The sequence below is a fragment of the Lasioglossum baleicum genome, chromosome 7, assembly GCF_051020765.1.
Source record: "Lasioglossum baleicum chromosome 7, iyLasBale1, whole genome shotgun sequence".
Lineage (NCBI taxonomy): Eukaryota > Metazoa > Arthropoda > Insecta > Hymenoptera > Halictidae > Lasioglossum > Lasioglossum baleicum.
The window spans coordinates 1501250-1512373 of record NC_134935.1 but is presented as its reverse complement, the minus strand read 5'-3'; the positions used below and the strand labels follow the sequence as shown (position 1 = coordinate 1512373).

General features: G+C 36.2%; 2 protein-coding genes and 1 long non-coding RNA gene across 11 annotated transcripts in view; 2 read left to right on the top strand and 1 right to left on the bottom strand.

The window, feature by feature from the left end:
- Rab3gap1 (RAB3 GTPase activating protein subunit 1) overlaps nt 1-8263 on the bottom strand; it is a 147630-nt gene extending 139367 nt beyond the window's left edge. For all 9 annotated transcript variants that reach the window (XM_076427588.1, XM_076427590.1, XM_076427591.1 and 6 more), the window contains exons 1-6: nt 7905-8263; nt 7482-7764; nt 2222-2358; nt 1877-2090; nt 1400-1787; nt 1102-1316 (exon numbers count right to left, since the gene is read on the bottom strand). In XM_076427588.1, the coding sequence (XP_076283703.1) occupies nt 1102-1316; nt 1400-1787; nt 1877-2090; nt 2222-2358; nt 7482-7764; nt 7905-8100 (1433 nt within the window). In that variant the 5' untranslated portion in view covers nt 8101-8263. The remainder of the gene's footprint in view (nt 1-1101; nt 1317-1399; nt 1788-1876; nt 2091-2221; nt 2359-7481; nt 7765-7904) is intronic.
- Nucleotides 1-11124, top strand: part of LOC143210603 (uncharacterized) — a 226339-nt gene that overhangs the window by 158134 nt on the left and 57081 nt on the right. The window lies entirely within an intron of this gene.
- LOC143210597 (THAP domain-containing protein 1 A-like) lies at nt 8246-10840 on the top strand. Its single transcript, XM_076427601.1, has one exon. The coding sequence runs from the start codon at nt 8648-8650 to the stop codon at nt 9146-9148; it is 501 nt and encodes a 166-aa protein (XP_076283716.1). The 5' UTR covers nt 8246-8647; the 3' UTR covers nt 9149-10840.

The following is an 11124-nucleotide window of genomic DNA, read 5'->3' as shown; positions in this document are numbered from 1 at the left end:
TAGTTTTATTTTAATAGATCTTTTAGTTTGTAACTGTCATCGATTTAAAAGAACCGTATACATATAATTACTCATAACTATATAATAAAAACAATTCACATATAAACAAAAATTTGGTGAATACTATAGTGTATAATTTGGAGATATGGAGACACACTGTATGACTGTATGTATTTGTAGAAAAATTCATATCTTTTTGCTACTCAAATGTTTTGCTACTACCTTTTGTTATATCTCTATCTGATTAAATATAAACATGATATAAATACTTATAAAGTACGGATATAAATACATTAATATTGCTGTTTGGTTTTTAAGTCAAAATTTACTAATGATTAGTTGTAGGAATTAAAATGACCCTTTACGAGTTTACTATATGTATTTTGTCTACCAACTACATAATACTGTCGCGAGTATTACCATGTAATACTCGAGTGAACATAGTATGTAACACGAACAAAGACGTTTTTAAATGAATAGTTTTAAGGGTTAACGTAAAGTATTTTACACGACACGTTAAGAATATGTGCATCATGTGTGGTTGAATCAAACGCTGAGAACTCGATTAGCTCGGACACACGATCTCTAGAAGCAATTTTACAAATAGGTTGTAAACGAGCCGAGATCAATGCGTGCGAGTGATGGATGTGTTCTTATCCAAAGACTGTATCATAAGGAAGCCAAGCCGTCTATAGAGATCGTGCTTTTACACACATGTTTCAGAGAAATGTACTTGCGTATAAAGTATTTCACAACATGTGATATATATATTGTATGTATCTTGGTAATGAGATTTTTTCAGAATAAACTGTTTTTGTATATTTTTACATAGCAACTATTTGATAAGTACAGTGTTAGAATAAATAATTAAAGCCGAACGCATAGAAATATTGTGTACCATACGTTCTTATTTTCAATTCAATAAATAAAAGTTAATAAAGTGTCTTATTCCCCATTGTATCATTTATAATTATTTATATATTGGGCAATGGCCGCAGATTAAGCCAGATTAAGCCCCGTAGCAGAAGTAGCAAATGCTACGGGCCCCGCGCTGGCTTAATCCGGCGCTGGCAATGGCAATTTAAAACGTGCAGTACTTACCCAGGTATGAGAATGCTTTTTTCCCAGCGGAATCTGATCTCCTGCACAAATTCGTACCACAATTGCGCTAAAGCGGCAGCACCACCAAGATTGTATGTGCAATGGGCTGCAACGATAGCGAGACGCCAAACTAGGCTATCCATCGCACATGTTTTTAATCCTCTCCACTGATCTTCATCCACGTTACAGGTACTCGCGTCACCGTATACAGCTTTCTAGAATATTAGGCAGTTAATTCCATTGCTCCGTGGCCATTGTCCTTATCTTTTCAAGAAAGCAATGATCCAATATTACTCACAGAATTGTCATCGGCATCAGGGAAAAGAAAATATAGTATAGACAATAATATTTCCTCTTGGATTGGCCCTTCTACGTTTTTATTCTTTTTGGCAGTTGCTTTGCTAACAACTGTCGAGATTGTGGGTATTCTAGATTCTGTTAGTATGTTGAAAACCGAACTCAGCGATTGATCTTCGTTTTGAGGAAACATTACTACGTCTCCTTGCAGATCTGCTATACTTTTAAAATTTGACAAATATTCTCCGAGCAGACAAACTGGCGAAGACATCACTTTTACTTGCACGGACCATTCGGGTGCCAGCTGTGGTTCCAAGTCTGTAAAACCTTCGCTATCGACTACCACGTTCTCCGACATTTCAGGCCAACTGGTAAATAAATGAAGCTCTCTGAAACAAACAATTGAGCAGTCTAACTAAAACGAGTTTACTGATTTCTCCTTTTTTTTCTTTTTTTATAAAATATAAAAGATACTCACGCTATAGGATCATGTGTAGCCCCAAACGGCAATTTTCCTAGATCAGCTACACCCAATGTTTCTCCTTGCATAAAATCAAAATCTGGAGGTTCTTGAGTCCATGTGCTAGTGGTCCAATCCTTTAGTAAATATGAAAACCTGACGGTTATCATTACCGAATCGGGTCTGACGCCGCAACCTTCTCCAACTTTCTGTTTGAACAATGCCAACAAACCTGAAAGCAATCATTATCTATAAAACAGAGTTGTCTCTCTTGAGTTCTGTTATATATTATTATTACATTGTTGTATTTATAAAAGTATTATAATTACTTCTATGCTTCTGTTTTACAAACTATATTCATACCAGTAAGGTATTTGCAATGCGGAGGTATCTTTTTCAAGTGCACCATGTCGAAATGAGTGCAAGTTCCTTTCCCGATACTGGTTCCCAGATACATTTTTTGCCATGGTTCTTGCACTTGTAACATTGTAGGTATATCGCTAAAAATATTTACTGAACGTTACCGATGGTTTTCTACTACATCCTTTCAACTCAAAATCATCAACATTAGTATCAATGACGCAACTTTAATATAACAATGATAAATAATTCTTGATCAGATTATAGTAACAGCAAAAGTAAAAATTACTTTTCTAAGAACGAGTAAGCAATAAGATATTTCTTGATATTTGCAATTCGCTTATAGCAGTTTCACAAAATGACAACTGCAGTACACCGATCAAAATTGACTTGTACAGAGAATTGTACATCATAAAGAACCTGTAAGACACATATGTCCACTAAGGGTGGACCTTAGTCAGTATATATACCCAGTCAGCCAGACCTGCTCCTAGCAGAAAGTGAGCCCAGCCTACCGGGCAGATGGGGGTAGTATCCAGGGCCGGCCTTCTCTATAAAGGGGCCTGGGTGCAAGAAACCATTTGGGGCCCAAATTTTTTGTAAAGTAAAAAAAAATTTACAAACACGAACATACAGGACGAGTCCGAAGAAACAGAACACCTAAATATCTCCATTGTTTGAAGGGCCACATGTAACGGTGTAAGGAAAAAAATTTTCAAGGTCATTTTTGTACAAGATTTCAAGGTCAGCGATATTTTTTTAAATGGAATGAGGTATTTTTTAATACATCAATCGATGCAGCTGGACATTCGTTATAAAAAAGTACTAACCCATGTATGTCGAAAAGTTAGTAGTTCAGGAGATATTTCAATTTAGATAACTCTAAAACACAATTATAGTTAGTACTAAGACGTTACCGTTTACTTGCTAGTGTAAATTGAAGAGTTGAAATTGAAATTGAAAAATTGACGTTGAAAATGAAATTGAAGATTTGAAATTAACGAATTGAAATTGAAAAATTGAAGTTGAAATTCAAAAGTTGACGTTGAAATTGAAAAATTGAAATTGAAGAGTTGAAGTTGAAGTTGAAGGGTTGATATTGAAATTGAAAAAATGAAGTTGAAGGGTTGATATTGAAATTGAAGTTTATATTAACGAAATGAAACTGAAAATTGAAGTTAAAATGGAAGAGTTGATATTAAAGTTGAAATTGAAAAATTGAAGTTGAAAATGAAGTTGAAGAGTTGATATTGAAATTGACGTTGAAATTGAAAAAATGAAGTTGAAGGGTTGATATTGAAATTGAAGTTTATATTAACGAAATGAAATTGAAAATTGAAGTTAAAATGGAAGAGTTGATATTAAAGTTGAAATTGAAAAATTGAAGTTGAAAATGAAGTTGAAGAGTTGATATTGAAATTGAAGTTGAAATTGAAAAATTGACATTGATATTGAAATGGATGTTAGCGTTTGCTTACTTGTGTAACGTCTTAGTACGACAGTAATGGTGTTTCAGAATTATTTGAAATGAAATATCTCGTGAAGTACTAACTTTTCGACATACATCGGTTAGTACTTTTTTATAACGAATGTTCAGTTGCATCGGTTGATGTATTACAAAATACCTCATTCCATTAAAAAAAATCGATGACCTTGAAATCTCATTAAAAAATGACCTCGAAAATTTTTTCCATTACACCGTTACATGTGGCCCTTCAAACCGTGTAACTTTGCCCTAAGAAGTTTTTTTATACAACGAAAAGTAACGTAGATATTTAAGTGTTCTGTTTCTTCGGACTCACCCTGTATACTACTAATGCATGTTTATTTAATGCGTGATTTTGTTTTTGCTAATACATTAATTACTTCAGAAAAATTAGATTTTAGTTCTTGATCGTGTCGGGGCTCTCTCAATCGCGGGGCCCCGGTGCATAGCATCCGCCGCACCCCCCAGATGGCCGGCCCTGATAGTATCCTGACAAACGACACTCGAGGCAGCTCGGAGCGTTGTTTGCATCTGCCCGGCAGAAGCTTTTGGCATTTGGCTATTAGGGTACTTGACGAAAATTATTTTACAAAATTTTTTTAGCCCCGACTCCCAGAATTATGAAAAATGTTGAGAAAATGATCTGGAAAAAATTTGGGGCCGATTAAAGCATGGGAAAAGGATGCGCAGCACATTTGAAAATATTGACTTTTTTAAATCTTGACACAAATGGACGCTGTGATATATCGTTGAATTTGTCTTTTTTTTCTCTTTAAGAATCCATATACAGCATAAACAGTTGTTAATAGAAGAAACATCCGTGACCTTGAAAACTTGAGAAAATACCTTGAAAAATTTTTTTTTCTCTGATACTGTACATATTTCATCTCCTTACATACTATGTACAACTTTTGTTTGAAGAGTTTTTTCATATACACATAAGTGACAGAGATATTAAGGGACGTAATTTGCATTATTCGGAAGCATACAACTGCGCATGTAGTTATTTTCATATCTACATGTTGCCGAATAATGCAAATTATTCGTTTGTAGTATACAGGGTGAGTCTCGTAACGTGACGATCTCAATTATCTTTGTTGTTTTTAAAGATACGTCAAATGTCTGAAGGACAAAGTTGAATGGTAAAATGGGGCTCATACGATACCAAAAATTTTTTGTTTTTATGTAATTTTTCATTTTGTTAAATGGAATGAGGTATTTTTTAATACATCAATCGATGCGGCTGAACATTCGTTATAAAAAAGTACTAACCTATGTATGTATGTTGAAAAGTTAGTAGTTCACGAGATATTTCCATTTGAATAACTTTAAAACACCATTACTGTCGTACTAACAATAAGACGTTACACAAGTAAGTAAACACTTATTTAAATTGAAATATCTCTTGAGCTACTAACTTTTCGACATACATAAATAGGTTAGTACTTTTTTATAACGAATGTCCAGCTGCATCGAACTATGGTATAAAAAATACCTCATTCCATTTAAAAAAATGAAGGTGACTTTCGTATCTCTAAAAAAAATTACATAAAAACAAAAATTTTTTTGGTATCGTATGAACCCCCCATTTTATCATTCAACTCTGTCCTTCAGACATTTGACGTATCTTTAAAAAAAACAAAGATATTTCAGATCGTCACGTTACGAGACTCACCCTGTATATTGTTTCTTTTCTTCGTTTCTTGATAAAATTGTATTATAATCCTCCATTAGTTTAACGCTCCGTTCAGCGGTATCATTTTCCACCTTCAGTCCTTGCACTACATATGTGCATTGAACATTCAACATTCAACCTTAATATCTCTGTCAGTTATGTATACATATATGAAAAAAACTCTTCAAACAATAAAAGGTCTAGTATGTAAGGAGGTGAATATAGTATCAGAGAAAGAAATTTTTGAAGGTCACGGATGTTTTTCTATTAACAACTGTTTATGCTCAACGATATATCACAACGTCTATTTATGTCAAGATTTAAAAAATTCAAAATTTTCAAATTTGCTGCGCATCCTTTTTCCATGATTCAATCGGTCCCAAATTTTTTCCAGATCATTTTCTCAAAATTTGTCACAATTCTGGGGGTCGGAGCCAAAAAAATTTTTTGGTCAAAAAATAAGATCCACCCTAATGTACAGTGCGTCATGAAAGTATTCAACGCTCTAAAATGGAAAGTTTCACGCTTAAAAAATATGAGTCTCTATGATACGTATAAGTATCATGATTGTCGATGTTAAATTTGAAGTCTTTCCGATAACACAACCAATACTTATAAAACTTTTCCTAGTAGCATCGGCTGAATGGATGCCACAAAAGTATTCGAACGACTAAATAACAGTATACATTTTAAACAAATCACAGTGTTTCACTATTTTGTTGGACCATCATGAGCACTTTTCATGGCTTGCAAACGTCGTTGCATGCTGTTAACCAAATTTTCAGTAATATCTTTCTTTATAACAAGATTCCAAACTTCAACAATTTCGATTTTCAATGCTTCTTTGGAATTAGTATTATATTTACTAAGTTGTTTGCTGATTTCTGCCCATAAGTGTTCTATGGGGTTGATGTCCAAACTTTGTGGGGGTGTTTCTAAAACGTGGGGTACATTCTATATGATCCATTGTTTAACGATACGTGCAGTATGTTTTGGATCATTGTGTCATGCTGAAAATTAAAATTCTAATTTTCATCTAATTTTTCCATGCTTCGAGTCAAATTATCTTTTAATATTTCCACATATATATATTTATCTAATATTCCTTCGATAATAACGAGGTTTCCAACTCCCATACTCCCCCATACCATTATCGATCCACCCCCATGCTTCACGGTTGGACATATGTTTTTAAGATCCATTTCTCTATTTGCTAATCTCCAAATTTTCTGGCATCTATCTGGTCCAAATATCTTAAATTTGCTTTTGTCAGAGAATATATAACGTGTTTCCAAAAATCTTTATCTTTATTCACATATTTTTTAGTGAAATTTAGTCTCTTCTACTTATTAACTTTGCTAATAAACGGCTTCTCTCGAGGAATGCGACCATGAAAACCATTTTCACGAAGGATTCTTTGACAAAGTTCAGGGTGCACTTGTTTTTTTGAAGCTATCGGCGACTAGTGTTGCAAGTTTTTGGACCAGAAATTGTAGAGTCTTTTTTTATTCCACACAAAATTGTATTTTATTCGTTCTTTGTTAATTTCTTGGACCAGCCAGAACGGACTTTATCCTGAAGGATTCCAGTGGTTTTTAACTTTTTCACTATGTAATGAACGGTAGATTTACTTCTCCCTAATAATTGAGGTATTTTACCATAGCTTTTGCCTTCGTTATGCCACTTAATTATCAATTTCCTATCAGTGATGCTTGTTTCTGATTGTTTGTACACATTTTATTAATATAACTTTTAGAATCTTATTAATACTCGCAGCACTGAACGCGGAAAGTATATAATGCCAACGTTCATAGTTTGTCACATTCAAGGTTTCTTTTGTATTACAAGTTTCATCGTTCGAATACTTTTGTGACATTCATTTAGCCGATGTTAATTAGAAATGTTTTACAAGTATTGTTTATGTTATCAAAGACACTTTAAATGTATGTGTTACTATAGGAATAAAAGTATTTTATAATTCGTAATATCACTTATATTTTTTAGGCGTGAAAATTTTTATTTCAGAGCATTTGAATACTTTCGTGACTCACTGTATATGAATTTTGTAATTAAAGGATTATAAAAAGAACTGTTTAAATTACCAATTAGCATTAGTAGCGGCGATCGCTAACGAGCTGAGTAAAATTCTAATTTTAGTTTCGTCGGTAACAGATTCTTTTTTAGCAGATTGTAGGACAAGAAACTCTCTAATTCCATAGTAGCGTGCTATCTCCAAATGATTTTCATCTACTCTAGTAAAGTCGTTCGAAGCGTTCATCGCATCCTTGTGACACTGTAGTTTCTCCTCCTCGCTTTCTTCCAGATAATTATCTTCATCTTTGTCCTCTAACTTCAATCGAAAATATTTCAATATAAATTCTGCATCTGAAGTGAAAAAGCGATTAAATGTTTACGTTAATTTCCATAATGCGTACATCTCAGAAAACATATGGTTATCTGATACACATTATTTATATTTCCATTTGATCGAAACAACGTTTACATGTGTATGTATTTATACAAACCAGCAAAATGAAGTTTTTCAGAATTTTCTTTCCATTGACAGTTGACAAAGTCACCGGAGTTTAAACAACGACCAATTTTCTTATTCGGTAGTTTCCATTCGTGTATAATTTCTTCAAGACGTGCTATAAACACTTCCCATTCTGAAGCTGTAGTAAAGTCGTGATGATAAAAGTCCTCAATTTCAACGTTATTCATTTTGACAAACGTTGAGATAGGTTAAAATCCTTCGTTTATGAACGAATCTAATAGCTCACTCCAGCTCACTTGGCTCACTCGCTCACTGAAGATTATTCGGTTGACTGTTAAAGTTGACGTTGACACACGCTCGCACAGCCTGGCACAGCCTACTCTAGTACTAGCCGTGCTGAAGGTAAAAATGGCAACAATGCGGGAGTCCGATTGATATATATATACCAATATACCTAACCCAACCCACTGAATCAGACTCTCAATCTCCCCTACCGGCCTCTCAGTTTCCCGCGTAGTTTTCAAATGTTCTCATCAGTGTGTAGTACACATCGTGCAATAATGGAGCTAAGTATTCTTTATTAACTTTTTAGGTCTTTATCTTTGTGTGTAGCACATTTACTTAATACAATCTATTGTTCTTTCAATGCATTTCAATAATATTTTAATAGTATAGCATCTAAATTTTTACAAAATCATATACATACAGAGTTCTCCGAAAATTTGTTTTACATAGTTCTTTTCAAAAGTTTTATACCTTATTTATTAGTTAATAATGCCACGGCGTTGTTGTGTCCCCAATTGTAAGGGAAATTATGATACTACTCTTAAAGAAAATAATTATATTTCTATATTTAAATTCCCCAAAGATGAGCAATTGCGGAAAAAATGGATGGCTGCTATTCCCCGTAAAAATTGGACACCGACAAAATGTTCTGCAGTTTGTAGTCTGCATTTTGCAGAAACTGATATCCAAAGCTATCAGAATATTCCATCTCCTAACGGTGTACTGGAGAATGTTTTGTTCAGATGTCCAAGACTTATGGAAAATGCAATACCTTCCATTTTTTCCAATTCGCCATCAAAACGTGTGCTACCACAAAGAAAAGATCCTATAGAGCGCAGGGAAAGAATAATTGAAAACCATGAAAATTTAGTTAGAGAGTTTATTGATTCTGATCTAATTAGTGGTTTCTTAAATTTGATAAACAATTATAAAGAAAAGCTTGTAATTTCGAACCATTGGAGTATCAAAATAATGATACGTATCATATGATGAACCAATTCATGCCGAAAAAAGATTAGATTAAAACTTATGTTTTCAAAATCGGCAAGTTCGTGTTCTTTTGCTGATATAAAAAATAAATTCCAAATTTGCAACGACGACGACGATGGTAACGATCTTCGTGATGCTCCTGTTGATGTCAGCGGTTTTTCAGAAATTTTTGACACTGATTATTTATCCACTTGTATTGTTGATGATTCCATTAAGATTCATATATCCGGTTATGGGTCCCATTCTGTTGCAAAAAAATTAAATTGTGATATATGCTGTAACAGACCTACATAACGTAGGCCTGTTACGAACAAACCCCTAGCAAACCTCCACCGGTTATACACGACGACGCGATCCCAGTACCGTACCACCGGCCTCCTGTCACAACAACAACACCGTCTGTGCCGCACGTACTCCGCACCCAGGCCCGTATTCCAACGGGAATCCAAATCAAATTTCCAAAATACTGTTCGAAAGACGGCATACGTCACCAGCAAAATACCGCACCGCACCACCATCCCTTACCACCAAACCATCCCTATAAAAGCCGCTGCGAACAGACTAGAAAGACCTGAGTCTGCCAGCAGTTATCCAGGAACAACCTCGTGCGATATTCCAGTGCTGTGAGTATTCTACCTGTAACCGTTGTCCACGTCTCCGCCGTTATCGGCATCCTGGTTCCGCTGGTACGAGCCGTGCTCTACCTCGAACAACCGGTGCGTCACCGGCCACTTTCGCTAGGCGCGTCGCCGCCGAGAGTCGACGATTAAGAAGCGGTGTGTCACCCCTTCTACCTCGTCGTAACCCTGTCGTCCTGCCCGTCCGCTGGTGCGAGCCGTGCTCCACCTCGAACACCCGGTGCGTCACCGGTCACTTTCGCCAGGCGCGTCGCCTCCGAGAGCCAGCGAACAAGAAGTGGTGCGTCACCCTTTGACTTTGTTAGAGAACCTCCTGTCCAGGTATCCTGTCGCTTCGCTGGTGCGAGTTGTACTCCACCTCGAACATACCCGGTGCGTCACCGGTACATTTCGTGAGACGCGTCGTCCACGAAATCGGCCGAACTAGAAGTGGTGCGTCACCCTTCGACGTCGCCTAAGAACCACCTAGAAAGTCACCCTCGTGAGGCGAGTCACCCACGAGGCCAGTCGAGCCAGACAAGGTGCGTCACCTTGACCGAACTCCCTGAACGACTGTCCGGAGGAACTTCGATGACCCGTGCGTCACGGACATCGAATGACCACGACAACCCGGCCTAGGTAGGGAGATCACGACGACAGTCGTGATCTAACTCTACTCCTGTCCATCCTGCCTGCGTCCTACGCCACTGACAGGTTCAGGTAGCACTCTCACGGTCACACGCTCTAAATTCACGGGCACCGTTGCATTACCATCGCGCACTGTATCCTGAGGCACCGTATCCTGAGGCACCGTAGCTTACGCGTCCGAAAGGCAGCGAGTATAATTTATTTGTCCGCAACCGACCCGTCTCAGTTATTTCGCCCGCACCGACTCCGTTCCTCGCGTCGTCACTCCACTTGTCGTTTAGAACCCTGGGTCGGCGAGCTGTTCAACACCAAGGAGCCCGACCGCGAGGAAGCCGAACGACGACGAAACACACCTGTTTCAATGCAAATTATTAATTGTGGAGGATAAAGGAACAACTGTAAATAATGTATATTTTGATAATTTACAAAGGGGTGGTCTTTCGACTCCTACAGAAGATGTAATAAATGTTTTTACTCACATGTGTGCAATAATGGAGGCCATAATAAATGTTCCTAATTTGGAATCAGATTTTCTAATATCTGAAAATCATAAACATATTTTATGTAAATTAACATATATTAGTATACAATCAGATATATACCATTTAGCATTTTTAGATAGATGCATTTGTGGTAAAGATTATTACAGTATTTTGTTTAGATTATTATCAATTTTTTCAAATATTTTACTAAATGATTACGTTAAAACTA